The following is a 16,253-nucleotide window of genomic DNA, read 5'->3' on the forward strand; positions in this document are numbered from 1 at the left end:
AGTTGGGAGCGTCAGTTTCCTTTTCTGTGAAATGAGGATAAATCACTGGAAGCTCGTGAGAGCGCACACGCAGCACCCGGCACTCCGCCCTGGACACTGGAGGCGCGCAATCAAGTTTGGTTTCTTCTGGTCTCTGCTCTCCCCTCCCACCCCTCCTCTAAGTCTCCGCCCCCTTTCCCCGCCCCCTCAGGCTCCGGGCGGAAGCAACTCTGTTCCAAATGCAGCGCGCTTTACGGCGGCACTTCCTTTTACCGCGGTGTGGCCGGCTCGCTTGTCGCTCGCACTTTTGCCCTATTGGCTCTGCTGCCCCGCTCTCCGCACTTTACGGCAGTGTGGCTGGAGCCGCGGCTGACGGGCCCACTGTCTGGGCGTGAGTGCAGGGAACTGGAGTATTTGCTGGGCCGGCTACCATGGACGTGGGCGAACTTCTGAGCTACCAGGTATGAGGGGCAGGGAGGGCCGAGCGACCGCGTTCTCACCTGGGCAGGGGTCGCAGGAGCCAGAGCCCTTTCATCTCACCTCCTGTCGCCTCACTCCCGGGCCCTCTAACTTCTCATGCCACACAGGGTCTCAGCCCCTCGTTTTACTTTCCTCTCCGAAGCCCTCCTGGGCCCTTTCGATTCATCCCTTCTCAAGACCTGAGCTCTTCACCTCCTCTTCCTCACCCTGGGGTCTGGTTCCCTGAAACTCCTCTGAAACCCCTGACTATCCTTTTTTTCACAACCATGTCCTCTCAGCTCTCATGTCCCCCCAGTCGTTGAGGTGATGGTGGTGGTGGCGGTGGGAGTGCAACTGATCTCACTTGGATTTGATCTCCAGCTTCTCCACTGACTGGCTATGTGGCTTTTGGACAAGTCATTACCCCGCTCTTTGAACCAAGTTTTTGTATCTATATGGTGGAGACACTAATAACTGCCTTAGTAGGGTTGTTTGAGGACTGTACCAACTGATGTGTATGAAAGCTGGTTTTAAAGTGTGGAAAGCTGTGCTTGTGTTTACTGCGATTTGCAGGAGATGTTGGGAATTCTAGCATGGAATGAGTTTCTAGGAATCTTGCTCAGGGTCCCCCTTGCCTAGGATACTTATGGGGAAACTGTATGGGACCTAGAGAGCAGAAAGGGCTTGTCCAAAGTCACTCAGAAACAAGGAGCTGGAATTTGAGCTCAGGCGTACTGACTTCCACCCCAAAGTTTTTCCCCCGCTTTGATTCCATAGGAGGGTGATTGTGAGGGGCAGTAGAGCTGCACTGCCGAATGTCGTAGCCACTAGCCACATAGGCTGTTGATTGCTTGAAATGTGACTAGTCTGAATTGAGAAGTACTGTAAGTATAAAGTCACATTTGGGTTGGAGACTAGTATGGAAAGAGTGAAATTTTTATGTTGATTACATGATCGTACTGATTATATCAATTACATTGGTTATTGGTCATATTGATTAAATGATCATATTTTGGATAATGGGTGAAATAAAATATACTTAATTAATTTTTAAAATTTTATTTTATTGTTATTTAGAGACAGGATCTTGCTCTGTCACCCAGGCTGGAGTGCAGTGGCACAATCATTGCTCACAGTAGCCTTAAACTCCTAGGTCTAAGGTATCCTCCCAAGTAGCTAGGACTGCAGGCAGGTATCACTATGCTTGGCTGATTTTTAAATTTTTTGTAGAGACAGGGTCTTTCTATGTTGCTCAAGATGGTCTCAAACTCCTAGCCTCAAGCAGTCTTCCCACTTGGCCTCCCAAAGTGCTGGGATTACAGGTATGAGTCACCACACACCACACCCAGCCAATAAAATATGTTTAAAACCAATTTTAACTGCTCCTCTTGACATTTTAATGTGTTTACTAGAAAATTCGAAATAACATATACAGTTCAGCTTATATTTTTGTTAGACAACCCTGCAGTCAAGAATAGGTGATTAAGAGCCATGAGTCTGGACCCCTAGGTTGCTGGCAGTCTCTGTTTTGCTACTAACTGGCTGCTGTAGCCTTGAACAAAATACTTAATTTCTCTGTGCCTTGGTTTCCTCATCTGTAAATGGGGGACAGTGACGGTAGCTGCCTCACAGTGCTGTTGTGAAGCTGTTGAGAAATGTAAAGTCCTTAGACAATGCTTGCCAAAGAGTAAACATTCAGTAAATATTAGCAGTTATTTTCATACCACTCCCTCAGCCAACGTACAAGAAATTGACCCTGGACACTTAAGACATCATGGGAAAGAACAATTCAGCAATGGGGAGCTATATAGCCAAGAGATTTTTCTTTTAAAGACAGTTTAATTGATAGTGAAAGACGAAGGGAAATAGGCAAGTTATTAAATCAGTGATTGTATGCCGGCTTGGAATTTCTAGAATGGCTAGCCCATTAAAGCTAGAAAAGTTTCATTCATTTGCTCAACAAATATATATTGAACACCTACTGTGTGCAAGGCAGTCTATCCACTGGGTATACAAGACAAGATTCTTGCCTTTGTGGAGCATCTGGTGGGAAGTTACAAGATAATAAATAAACAATGCATTCAGGTTGTGGTAAGTGCTAGGAAGGGAATATAGCAGAGTATGCTATAAAATTGCACTGCTTTGTATAGTAGCCACTAGGCACATGTGATTATTGAACACTTAAAATGTGACTAGTTTCGAATTTAGATCTGCTACATGTGCAAAATACACACTGGATTTCAAAGATTTAGTATGAAAATAATGTACAATATCTTTTTTTTTTTTTTTTTTTGAGGTGGAGTTTCGCTCTTGTTGCCCAGGCTGGAGTGCAATGGTGTGATCTCAGCTGACTGCAACCTCTGCCTCTTGGGTTCAAGTGATTCTCCTGCCTCAGCCTCCTGAGTAGCTGGGATTACAGGCATGCACCACCACGCCTGGCTAATTTTGTATTTTTAGTAGGGATGGGGTTTCTCCATGTTGGTCAGGCTGGTCTTGACTCCCAACCTCAGGTGATCCACCAGCCTTGGCCTCTCGAAGTGCTGTGATTACAGGCATGAGCCACCGCCCCGGCCACGTGAAAATAATGTGCAGTATCTTAACTTTTATGCTGATTACATGTTGAATAAATGATAACACTTAGGATATATTGGATTAAAGAAAATATATTATTAAAATTAATGTTGCTTTTTTAAAAAACTTTTAAAATGTGGCTACTAGAAAATGTAAAGTGGGCTGGGTGCGGTAGCTCATGCCTGTAATCCCAGCACTTTGGGAGGCCGAGGCGGGTGGGTCACCTGAGGTTGGGAGTTTGAGACCAGCCTGACCAACATGAAGAAACCCCCTCTCTACTAAATATATAAAAAATTAGCCAGGCATGGTGGTACATGCCTGTAATCCCAGCTACTTGGGAGGCTGAGGCAGGAGAATTGCTTGAACCTGGGAGGTAGAGGTTGCAGTGAGCTGAGATCGTCCCATTGCACTCCAGCCTGGGCAACAAGAGCGAAACTCTCTCTCAAAGAAAAAAAAAAAAAAAAAAGAAAATGTAAAGTTTGGTGTTTTGTGGCTTTTGTTGTATTTTTATTGGACAACACTCCTGTAGAAAATAACCCCTGGGAGTTGGGGACAGGACCTTTTACTTTATGTAATGTGGTCGAGGAACGACACAGAGGAATGGGCATTAAAGGACTGAAGGTTGAGAGGGAGCCAGTCATGTAAAGGGGGCAGAATGATGGAGGCAGCGAGAACAGCAAGTATGGACATAGGCTATTGGTAGAAGCTGGTGCAGCCTCATAGGGGACCAGAAAGAGGATCTATGTAGCTGAAACAGGGGAAGTGATCAGGGGAATGGTAAGTGACAAAGCTGAAGATGTAGGCACGTGACAAGACTATGTAGGCCTTCCTTGTGGGCCATGATAAAGACCTTGAGTTTTGAGAGATACGGTAGATACCTTCATTCAACCCACTTGTTCACGGATGAAAAGTGAACCTTAGTCTGATAAAGTGACTCACTTGAGGTTGTGTGCCAAGGTGGTGGCCAGAGTTGAAACTAGAATCCTGGTCTCCTTATTATTATTTTTTAATGTTTACACATCTTACCACATTCAATCTTAATGGCAGTACTTAATATGTTAATATAGGAACCTTCATTTTAAAGATGAGGCAATAGGTATAGAGAATAAAAAACGTGTCCAGATTCACACAAGTGAAATGTACCTCAAGGATTCCAATCTAGGTAGCTTTGCTTCGTGATCATAAACATTTGTTTATTGTGTTATTCCAAAAGTATTTCACTTTGTCAATCTGACCCCTTTCCCCCTCACCAAGAGCAAATATGCCTAGCGCCTACAGGTAGATTGGGGTTGCCACAGGCTAATTTTCCTGAACTACAAAATATTACTTGCCTTCCTTATCCTGGATCTTGGCCTTTACATTTTCTATTGTATCTGAGGGTTCATCCTAAGAGTTTTAAAATGCAAATATGTTGGTTGCACAATAAGGAACTACAATAGTAGAACTCATTTAATTCAGGTTGACAACACTGAACTGAACCGGGTAACAGGGCTGAAACCTCCTAAGTCTGCTACTGGAGAGCACTTTGATCTCGCCAGCCTAGGGCGGGCATGCTCATGTCCAGCTGGCCAGCCAGGAGCATGTCCTTCCCCATCACAGGTTCCCCACTTTGGCTAATTGGCCGGCCAGAACCATTTGGGAGGTGAGAGGCCCACCCGTTAGGCACCAAAAACCAGCTCTAGGCTTTTGCTCAGTGAAATATCCTCAATTCAAGGCTAAGTTTCAGAACCCAAATTCAGAATCATGGTCTAAGGCTTGGAAAGCAGCACCGGTCCCAAAATCCACCTCAGGACCTTATTCAGGCCCTGGCTTCCTTACACCACCTGGCCCTTATCTCAGAATCCTGGTCTCCTTATTTCCAGCTCTGTACATTCCCCTTGTGTTCTGTTCATTCAGTTTTCTTTTTGTAAGATCCATGTCCACTCTTCCTGTTCCTAAAAGATGGTAAAGGTTGGAATGTAGTTCATAATCAGTTGCACCCATCCTCTTGCAGAAAGTCATAAGTTTATGGATGCAAAAGTTCTTTGAGGCCAAGCGTGGTTGTTCACCCCTGTAATCCCAGCACTTTGGGAGGCCGAGACAGGCGGATCGCTTGAGTCCAGGAGTTCCAGACCAGCCTGGGCAACATGGTGAAAACCTGTCTCTACAAAAAGTGTAGAAATCAGCTGGGCATGGTGTTGTGTGTCTGTGGTCCCAGCTACTTAGGAGGCTGAGGAGGGAGGATTACTTGAGCCTGGGAAGCAGAAGTTACACTGAGCCAAGATCGTGCCACTGTGCTCTAGCCTGGGTGACAGAGCGAGACCCTGTCTCAAAAACAAAAAACAAACAAACAAAAAAACTCCTTGAAAACAGTAACATTTTATAGACATGAAAGATGCTTTACTAACCAGCATGATCTATCTAAATCTTCATAACAACCCTATGAGGAAGGCACTGTTGTTAATCCCTGTTGTACAGATAAGGAAACTGAGGTACAAAAAAGAGCACCTACCTTAAGGCATCTAGCCAGGTAGAGGCAAGGCCAGGGTACCCGGGCAGTCTTACTTCATAGTTGGAGTTCCTAACCACTGTGCTGTACTGCCTGCCTGCTATATGCCAGATGCAGAACCAAAGTGTTTTCAGACAAGTTATCACATTTAATTCTCAACATGCCCTCTGAGGTCGGCAGCATGCCTGTATTATAGGAAAGGAAACTCAACCTAGGGCGGTCAAGCTGCCTACTGAAAGCCAGACAACCAGTAAGAAGCAGGGCCAGAACTGAAACCAGCTGAACACTCAGAGGTAGTTTACCATTTTGTTTTCAGATTTGAAAACTTTTTAAAGTTGAAGTATAGTCCACATGTCGAAGAATACATACATCTTATGAGCCTTTGCTTATAGTTATCATTTACAAAGTAGACTGAGTACGACCACTGAAGTTTGCTTCTCGGGGACATAAGGGAACAAAATTGTCTGATTTGAACATCCCCATCCCTAGAGTTTGATTCAGTCTCCTGTGGGACTTCAGATTCTGCATTTCTAACCAGATCCCACATGATGCTGATGCTGTACTTTGTGATCCTCTGGTCTAAAATGATCTACCTTCCTTGAAAAATTTTCCCCAGCTGAGACATTCTCCTCCCCTCTTGTGGGCATTGGTTTGCAGATTTTTGAGCTTCAGTTGTACTTTTTCCCTGCCATTCAAGATATTGAGAGCAAATCACTTAATCTTCCTGGGCCTCAGTTTCCTCATATGCCTAATGAGGGGATTAAGTACACGACTTTCTCTGAGGCTCCTTCTAGCTTTAAAATTCTGTGGTGCTAATTATTTAGACCGGGGCTCCAGAGATTTCAAGGGATAAAAATGCTTCGTGGTAGACTGAGTGGGGCTGAGAATCTGGGAGATTTGGATTTTAATCCCACTTTTATCATTACTTATCTGGGTGACTCAGGACAAGTCACTTTCCCTTTCTATACATCATTTTTTTTCAGTCGCTTGTAAAATGAGGAGACTGAGCGATATGACTTCTGGTTCTTTTCATTTCCAAAACTCAGAGACTAAGATGGATGCCGTTTCTAAAATTCAGAGACTAAGCCAGGAAAAATATCATGCAGTGTCAAGAAATGTTTATTAAAAGTATTTAACATTTTTTGGGTGCTTACTACATTTCATTTTTGGGGCAACTTGGTGGGAAGATTCCAATTTTCTGCTGAGATTGGTTCTTCTACAAGTAATAGAGATAGGCACTAAGTGCCTCAGTATATGCCGTATATCCTTGACATATGTTAACTATTCATTTGAGAAGACAGGAGAATTACAGTATGGGCAGGAGGTGGTGGAAAAAGTCTTCAAGAGGAAACCAGTTATGTTCCCAATATGGAAATGTACTTTTTTGATGCCTTCAGGCTTAGATATCTCATCAAGAAGTGTGCCCAGCAGTGCCTTGGCTGAGAAGTTTCTGCTGGCATAGGCGCGTATATGAACTCCAGGGCACTTTCATTAAATCTAAAATTCCACAGATGTCTGGAAAATGTTCATACCTCTGAAGTTTTCCAATAAAGAATTCACATTTAGTATGGCTTGTGACATGAGAGGTATTCTTTTTGAGGCAAATTGGGGTCAGGGACCCTTGGTTTTGGTGATATTGCAGACACCCACTCCTCTTGTCCTCTAACGGTAATATCTTAGCATATCTCTTGGATTGCAGGGGCTTACAGAAATATCTAAACTTGCGCCTTTCCCCCTCTTAGTTTTTTCTTTTGAAATATTAAATGATAATAAAGTGATAGAAATAGTATTAAAGAAAATACTTCAGAAGAGGAAAACTATTATCCTAATTCAATCAATATTTTTCTGTTCCCACAGTCCTTACGTGTTTTGTGAGGCCGGAACCATTGCATATATACTATTTTATGTTCTATGTTTTTAATTTAACATTGCCAGGAATATTTTTCTGTGTTTCTACATCTCCTTCATGTTATTTTGAATATTTGCATACTTTTTGCTTGAGTGATAGACCATTTTCCCTAAATTGTTCTTCTATAATTGGACATTAGGTGGTTTTCCGGTTTTTGTTCTTGGAGATAACATTGTAGTGAAGTGCTTTGTTCATGTAGCATTTTGTTCCTTCCCATCTGTCATTAGTAATTACCATGTGCCCTCTCCTGTGCCAAGTATTGCATGCACTAAAATTATTATGACATGGACCATGGACATTAAAGAAGAATTCATAATGTAAGGAGCGAGACAGACATTTAGAAGACTAACTGTATGAATAAAAGTATTATGGGAGCACAATGGAAGGAACGATTGGATATGGAAAGGGGATATATCGATGGGGATGGATTTGGTTTGGTCATTGAAGAAAAGGGAGATGACACTGGAATCCTAGCCTTGATGAATGGGTAAGGATTCTGTGGGTGGTAAAGGACACTGGGGACAGTGATTCTTGACTGGGATTATTAAGAGCAAAAGCAGGGGAGTGAAATGTTCAGAGCACTGGGTAAATGCAGCAATGGGTAAAAAGCAGGAGTGGTCGGAGACGATGGGGGTCATCTCAGCTGTAGATGTGTGGTGTAATACATCATACTCACGTGGAATGAATCATTGGTTGTTTTACAGTGCTGACAGTATACTGTTTGTGTGTGTTCCAATTTTATTACAATCTTTTTTTAAAAAATAGAATCAGGGTCTCCGTGTGTTGTCCAGGCTGGTCTTGAACTCTTGGACTTGAGCTATCCTCCTGCCTCAGTCTCCCAAAGTGCTGGGATTATAAGCGTGAGCCACTGTGGCTGGCCCCAGTTTTATTACAATCTTGATAGTACTAGTTCATAATTTATTTTTTCCACTAATCTAGTAGGTATATAAAAGACTAGTTCAAGGTTGCTTTAATAAGCATTATTTTTTTTCTTGTGTGAGTTTATCATTTGTATTATTATGTGCCTCATAAGGTAGTAGTTGTAATTTCGTAATTGAGTTCTTCTGTTTTATGGGTTTTTTGTTGTTGTTGTTGTGTGTATAAGAAACATTACTGAAAATCTGAAAACTGGTGCTCAGATACATCCTTCGTTCTGTGAAGGCCTCATCCCAGTAGCCCTAAGAATATGATTCTAATCATGAAGTCATTTTATATAGGCTCTTTTTGCATGTCAGTTTAGTACATTTTGAAGTTACTTTTTGTTGGAAGTGTGACTATAACAGATAAAAAGGACCAGAACAGATACAGAGCTATTCTCATTGATAACATTTCAGACTTTCTCTTTCATCTCATGAGTGATTTTTTTCCTTAAGTTCACTTCTTCCCTTTGCATTCTTCTCATCATCTCTTTCTTCTGGCCCATTCTTCTCACACTTACAAAACACATTCTATTTATATGCCTCCTTACACACATTCTTTACTGAACTATAGACTTAGAGGCAAGGACCAGCACCTAGGAGAGCATCTCAACTGTAGTTAATGTCTAATACATGGTTGTTTAATGATTGAAAGAACTGGGACATGCCTTTGTATATGCCCTGGTTGTTTCCCCTTCTGGAAAGCTCTTGCTCTACTATCTTGTTAGTTTGTTGGCCTACATCTCTGTGCTTTCATGTCAGACTTCAAGAAAATTGGGTTCACACCTGATACTTCAGTTGCTTAATCATTTTCCTCTTCTTTATTATCATAGTTTGCCACTCTTGCTACAAAACATATTCTTTGCTTTTTAACTTCTTATTTTGAATTTTAAACTTAGAAAAAATTATAAAAATAGTAGAGTTTCCATATATTCCTCATCCAGCTTCCCCTAAAGCTAACATCTTATATAACCATTATGTAAAGATCAAAACTAGGGAATTAACATTCGTGTAATACTAGTAACTAAACTGCACACTTAATTCAGATGCCATCAGAGATGTCTGGTCATTTTTCTGTTCCAGGTTTCTATCCAGGATCCCACATGATGTTTGTCATATTTCCTTAGTCTTCCCTTATCTTTCATGTTGAAGAGTACTGGTCAGCTATTTTGTAGAATGTCCAAAACCTACATTCTTGAACTTGTCAGTGCTGTCTTTTGCCAAAGATTTTCTTGGGCCTCATTATTCTGGAATCTTAACTAGAATTTGACTCTGTAACCCTCTTCTTCGTCATTTTAGAAGAACTCATTCATTCTTTTCCTTTCAGCATCTTTTTGCAGACAGCTCTTAGTTCACTGTCCCTGATTAACGTTTCATGTGTGTACTGAACATTCTGGCCAGATGTTCGGATATCACATAATTCTCTGCTTCCTCCCCTGCCTATCCCCATGGCCAGCTTTGCATTTTAGTCAGGGGTGTTGATGTTCAGCAGACTTGAAAGGAACCTTGGAGCTGTTTCTCAAAGATGAAAGGGCTCAAAGATGAAAGACAAGGTTCTTTACTTTTTTTTTTTTTTTTTTTTGAGACAGAGTTTCGCTCTTGTTGCCCAGTGCAATGGCACGATCTCGGCTCACTGCAACCTCTGCCTCCTGGGTTCAAGCGATTCTCCTGCCTCAGCCTCCCGAATCACTGGGATTACAGGCGTGCGCCACCACGCCTGGCTAATTTTGTATTTTTAATAGAGACGCGGTTTCTCCATGTTGGTCAGGTTGGTCTCAAACTTCCGGCCTCAGCTGATCTGCCTGCCTCAACCTCCCAAAGTGCTGGGATTACAGGCATGAGCCACCATGCCCGGCCGTGGTTCTTTTCTTCATGGGTTGTACAGGCTCATGAGCACAGAGCCTGCCTCTCTCTCAGAGTAAAGAAGGTGTTAGGATATGAAAATGATTAACTCACAGTTTTTGCTCTTCTGGAGCTTGCAGTCTAATGGGGGTATACCCCAGATATGAAATCCAAGTACAGAGTGTCAGTGCTGTCAGGGCTCTTATGGTGCTATGAACAAGATGTGGTGGCACAAAGACACAAGCAGCTCTACTGCTGGGAAGTTGGGAAAGGCTTTATGGAGGGAGTGCTATGCCTTCAGGAGTTTTCTCTCCATCCCTTCCTTTCTGTTCCAACCACCACCACCTTAGTTTAGACTCTTAAAACTTTGTTGACAGGGTGTAGTGGATCACACCTGTAATCCCAGCACTTTGGGAGGCTGAGGTGGGAGGATCTCTTGAGCTCAGGAGTTTGAGACCAGCCTGGGCAACACAGTGAGACCTCATCTCTAAAAAAAAAAAAATTAGCTGGGCTTGGAGTTGTGTGCTTATAATCCCAGCTACTGGGGAAGCTGAAGTGGGAGAATTGCTTGAGACCAGGAGATTGATGTTGCAATGAGTGGTGATCACACCACTGCACTCCAGCCTGGGTGACAGAGCTAGATCCTGTCTCAAAAAAAGAAGAGAAGACTTTGTCAAATCAGTAGCCTCCTGGGTGGTCTTACTTTTATCATTGTGGATCTCATATTGGCATGGTGAGATCCAACAGAGGCCAACAAGAGAACACTGTTCTTCAGTCATAGACTTCAGTCCTACCTAGTTCAGCTTCCTTGGAGACAGGTCTTCTTACTAAGTTGTTTTGCTAGTTTTGAAGGTGAATTTGATGAAGACAGCCATGCCTTTCTGCAGTCTCTCAGTAGCTGTCATTGTTTAAATTGAGGGATTTAATTTATAAGGTTTAACCGATTAGAGAAGTTTTCCTATATAAAAATGACTTCATTGGAGAATGTGGATGGTTCACAATAGCTTGTCAGCACTGTCGGAGAAAATACTTCAAAGCCTGTTAGGCATCCCTTAATGTTTAGCGTAGTGCATGAACATGAACTCTGGGTCAGACGGCCTGCATTGGAATCTCAGCTCTGCTGCTTGCTAGCTATGTGACCTTGGGTCCGTTAATTAACCTCTTTAAGCCTCAGGTCTTCATCTTTAAAATAGAGATTGTATAATAGCGTCTATCTCTGCCCAACCTTCTTTGAAAAAATTTCTGCTTTACTATCTTTCTTAAAAATAAAGGATTAAATGAGGCAATTTGGATAGTGCTAAGTAGTAACAGTGCCTGACACATAGTGAGTGTCCAGTAAGTGTTACCCATTAATTTTCATTATTTATCTCATTACTAACAACACACATGCTACAGCAACATGGCAAAAAAAAAATTTTTTTTAATTCTACAAAACTGCCTCAGTATTCCCAAGGTCATTGGTCCCTTGGAGATTAAGGTTCAGAATCCTATAAAAAGAAATGAGAACAGTTTGTTACCCACACATGCCACTGTATAGAAATGTTCACAGTAGGTTAAAATACAATCTTATTCCACCACAGTTAGCAGTCATTAGTATCAAGAATTATGTCATCACCACAGTAATTATTTTCCCCCGGTCTCTTTAATATTACTAAGATATCTCAGTTTTCCTGTTTTCTAGCGCCAAGAATCTCATTTACAAATTACTCCTTCCTTTGTCTTTTTTTCCCCTTAGTGTCCTAAAGGAAGTGGTTGGGTTTGGTCTGAGTCTTGTGTAGCTGTAGAGAAATTGGAATCAGGAGAAGATGTAGTAAGAATTCTGATACTGCTTTTACCTTCTCCAAGGTCAGCCATTTAGCTCTTTAGTATTTCAGCTGAGTATTGGCATCCCTTGGAGATATTAAGGATTTGGTTCCAAACCACTCCAGTAAAGCAAGTCATACGAATTTTTTGGTTTCCCAGTGCATATTAAAGTTCTGTTTATACTATACTGCAGCCTAATAAGTGTGCAATAGTATTATGTCTAAACAATGTACATACTTTAATTTAAAATGCTTTGTTGTTAAAAACTACTAATCAACATCTGAGCCTTCAGCAAGTTATCTTTTTGCTGGTGGATGGAGGGTCTTGCCTCCTTTTGCTGGCTGCTGACTGATTAGGGTGGTGTTTGCTGAAGGTTGGGGTGGCTGTGGCAATTTCTTAAGACAACGATGAAGTCTGCTCCATTTGTTGGCTCTTCCTTTCATGCAAAATTTCTCTGTAGCAAGCTGTGCTGTTTCATAGCGTTTTACCCACAGTAGAACTTTTTTCAGAATTAGAGTCTGTTCTCTTAAACTGTGCTGCCAGTTTATCATCTAAGTTCATGTGATATTCTAAATCCTTTGTTGTCATTTCAGCAATGTCCACAGCATCTTCACTAGGAGCAGAGTTTATCTCTAGAAGCCACTTTCTTTGCTCATCCTTAGGAAACATTCCATTCAAGTCTGATCATGAGATTGCAGCAATTCAGTCACATCTTCAGGCTCTGCTTCGAATTCTAGTTATCTTACTGTTTCCACCACATCTGCAGTTAGTTTTTCCACTGAAATCTTGAACCCCTCAAAGACATCCATGAGGAGTGGAATCAACTTCTTCTAAACTCCTGTTAATGTTAATATATTGTCCTCCTCCCATGAATCATGAATGTTCTTGATGGCATCTAGAATGATAAATCTTTTCCAGAAAGTTTTCAATTTATTTTGCCCAGATCCATCAGAAGAATCACTATCCATGGCAGCTATAGACTTACGAATGCATTTCTTAAATATTAAATAATAATACTTGAAAGTTGAAATTACTCTTTGATCCATGGGCTGCAGAATGGATGCTGTGTGTGCAGGCATATAATTAACATTCATCTCCTTGTACATCTCCATCAGAGCTCTTGGGTGACCAGATGCATTGGCAATGAACAGTAATATTTTGGAAGAATTTTTTTTTTTTTTTTCTGAGCAGTAGGTCTTAACAGTGGGCTTAAAATATTCAGTAAACAATGCTGTAAACAGATATGCTGTCATCCAGGCTTTGTTATTCCATTTCTAGAACACAGGCAGGGTAGATTTAGCATAATTCCCGAGGGCCCTAGGATTTCAAAATGCTAAATGAGCATTGGCTTCAATTTAAAAGTCACCTGCTGCATTAGCCCCTAACAAGAGCATCAGCCTGTCCTTTGAAGCTTTGAGGCCAGGCATTGACTTCTCTCTAGCTGTGAAAATCAGAGACAGCCTCTTCTTCCAACAGAAGGCTGTTTTGTCTACATTGAAAATCTGTTGTTTAGTGTAGCCACCTTCATCAATGATCTTAGCTAATTCTTCTGATTAACTTGCTGCAGCTTCTGCATCAGCACTTCTGGGTTCACCTTGCGCTTTCATGTTATGGAAGTGGCTTCCTTCCTTAAGCCTTATGAATAAGCCTCTGCTAGCTTCAAACTTCATGTGCAGCTTCCTCACCTCTCTTAGCCTTCATAGAACTGAAGAGAGGGCCTTGCTCTAGATTAGGCTTGGCTCAAGAGAATGTTGTGACTGGTTTGATCTTCTGTCCAGAGCACTAAGACTTTCTCCATATAAGCAGTAAGACTCTTTAGCTCTTTTACTGTTCATATGTTTACTGGAGTAGCACTTTTAATATCCTTCAAGAGCTTTTCCTTTGCATTCACACTTTTCTGTCTGGTATAACAGGCCTCGTTTCGGCCTATTGCCGCTTTCTTTCTTTTTTTTTTTTTTTTTTTTTTTTTGTACACAAACATTCATAGCAGCTTTATTCAGAATAGCCAAAAAAGTGGAAAAAACTCAGTTGCATTACCGGTGAATGGATATATAAAATGTGGTATATCTATACAATGGAATATAATTTGACAATAAGAAGGAACATCAAGCACTTGTGAGTCGAAAAAAAAAAAAAAGGACTGGGTGAGGTCTTTATTTCTATAGGCTCACACCTGTAGTCCCAACACTCTGGAAGGCGGAGGCAGCAAATTGCTTGGCTGGGGAGTCCGAGACGAATCTGGGCAACATAGTGAGATCTTGTTCTCCCAGACGGGGCGGCCGGGCAGAGGCGCTCCTCACTTCCTCCCAGACGGAGTGGCGGCCAGGCAGAGGCGCTCCTCACCTCCCAGACAGGGCAGCCGGGCAGAGGCGCTCCTCACTTCCCAGACTGGGCGGCCAGGCAGAGGCGCTCCTCACCTCCCAGACGGGGTGGCCAGGCAGAGGCGCTCCTCACTTCCCAGACGATGTGGCGGCTGGGCAGAGGCGCTCCTCACTTCCCAGATGGGGCAGCCAGGCAGAGGCGCGCCTCACTTCCTCCCAGACGGGGTGGCGGCCAGGCAGAGGCGCTCCTCACTTCCCAGACAGGGCGGCCGGGCAGAGGCGCTCCTCACTTCCCAGACTGGGCGGCCGGGCAGAGGCGCTCCTCACCTCCCAGACGGGGTGGCCAGGCAGAGGCGCTCCTCACTTCCCAGACGGGGCGGCCGGGCAGAGGTGCTCCTCACTTCCTCCCAGACGGGGTGGCGGCCAGGCAGAGGCGCTCCTCACTTCCCAGGCGGGGTGGCCGGGCAGAGGCGCTCCTCACTTCCCAGACGGGGCGACCGGGCAGAGGCGCTCCTCACTTCCTCCCAGACGGGGTGGCGACCAGGCAGAGGCGCTCCTCACCTCCCAGACAGGGCAGCCGGGCAGAGGCGCTCCTCACTTCCCAGACTGGGCGGCCGGGCAGAGGCGCTCCTCACCTCCCAGACGGGGTGGCCAGGCAGAGGCCCTCCTCACTTCCCAGACGGTGTGGCGCCCATTGCCGCTTTCAACAACCTTTCCTCACTAAAGCTTAATCATGTATAGCTTTTGATTTAAAGTGAGAGATGTGAGACTCTTTCTTTCACTTGAACACTTAGGGCCATTGTAGGGTTATTACTTACTTAATTGCAGTATTGTTGTGTCTCAGAGAACAGGGAGACCTGAGGGGAGAGAGAGAGAAAGAGGAAAGGCTGGTTGAGGCACTCAGAACGCACACATTTATTCATTAATTTCGCTGTCTCACATGGGCATGTTTGTAGTGCCTGAAAACCAAGTAGTAATATTAAAGATCACCCATCACAGATTACCATAGCAGATATGATAATAATGAAAAAGTTTGAAACATTGCAATAATTATCAAAATGTGACACAGACATGAAGTGAACACATGATTTTGGAAAAATGGCAGCGATAGACTTTCTTTTTCTTTTTTTTTTTGGAAACAGAGTCTTGCTCTATTGCCCAGGCTGCAGTGCAGCAGCAGGATCATGGCTCACTGCAGCCTTGACCTCATGGGCTCGAGCAATCCCAGAGTAGCTGGGACTACAGGTGTGTGCCACCATGCCCAGCTAATTTTTGTGGTTTTTTGTAGAGATGGGGTTTTGGCATGTTGCCTAGTCTGGTCTCAAACTCTTGGGCTCGAGTGATCTGCCCGCCTCAGCCTCCCAAAGTGTTGGGATTACAGGTGTGAGCCACCGTGCCCGGCTGATAGACTTTCTTGATGTGAGGTTTCTATAAATCTTCAATTTGTAAAAAACACAGTATCTGCAAAGGGGGAAAAAAATGAGGTATGCTTGTAGTTTAGAACTAGTTTCTTTTCCATAGAATTCCAGCAGTGAATGATCTGAAAATGCTTTAGTCTAAACTTTAGAATTCCAGCTCCATTGTGGGTTGGTAAATGGAAATTAGCTTTTCTTCATCCTGGAGTTCAGTGAAGGATCTAGTGAGACTACTGCAGTGCCTTTCTATCTTTTAACTCACTTTGGATTATCAGCTGCTTGTAAGCAGATTATGTGCACTGGCTCTTTGGACTTCCTTTCAACAGCTACCCAGCAGTATCTAGAGTCATGAACTAAGGAGTCGAAACTGGCCGGGCGCGGTGGCTTACACCTGTAATCCCAGCACTTTGGGAGGCTGAGGTGGGTGGATTATGAGGTCAAGGGATCGAGACCATCCTGGCCAACATGGTGAAACCCCGTCTCTACTGAAAATACAAAAATTAGCTGGACGTGGTAGCATGCACCTGTAGTCTCAGCTACTCAGGAGGC

At 43.3% G+C, this 16,253-nt stretch overlaps 1 protein-coding gene across 2 annotated transcripts in view; it reads left to right on the forward strand.

Moving 5' to 3' along the window:
- The first annotated feature begins 243 nt into the window (after positions 1-243).
- CTNNBL1 (catenin beta like 1) overlaps positions 244-16,253 on the forward strand; it is a 180,390-nt gene continuing 164,380 nt past the window's right edge. Inside the window, exon 1 of one of the 2 annotated variants that reach the window (XM_002830285.4) lies at positions 244-440. In XM_002830285.4, coding sequence (XP_002830331.1) covers positions 411-440 — 30 coding nt within the window. In that variant the 5' untranslated portion in view covers positions 244-410. The remainder of the gene's footprint in view (positions 441-16,253) is intronic. The other variant, XM_054541781.1, reaches the window with a different exon arrangement.

Source organism: Pongo abelii, chromosome 21 (assembly GCF_028885655.2).
Source record: "Pongo abelii isolate AG06213 chromosome 21, NHGRI_mPonAbe1-v2.0_pri, whole genome shotgun sequence".
In the NCBI taxonomy this organism is placed as follows: domain Eukaryota; kingdom Metazoa; phylum Chordata; class Mammalia; order Primates; family Hominidae; genus Pongo; species Pongo abelii.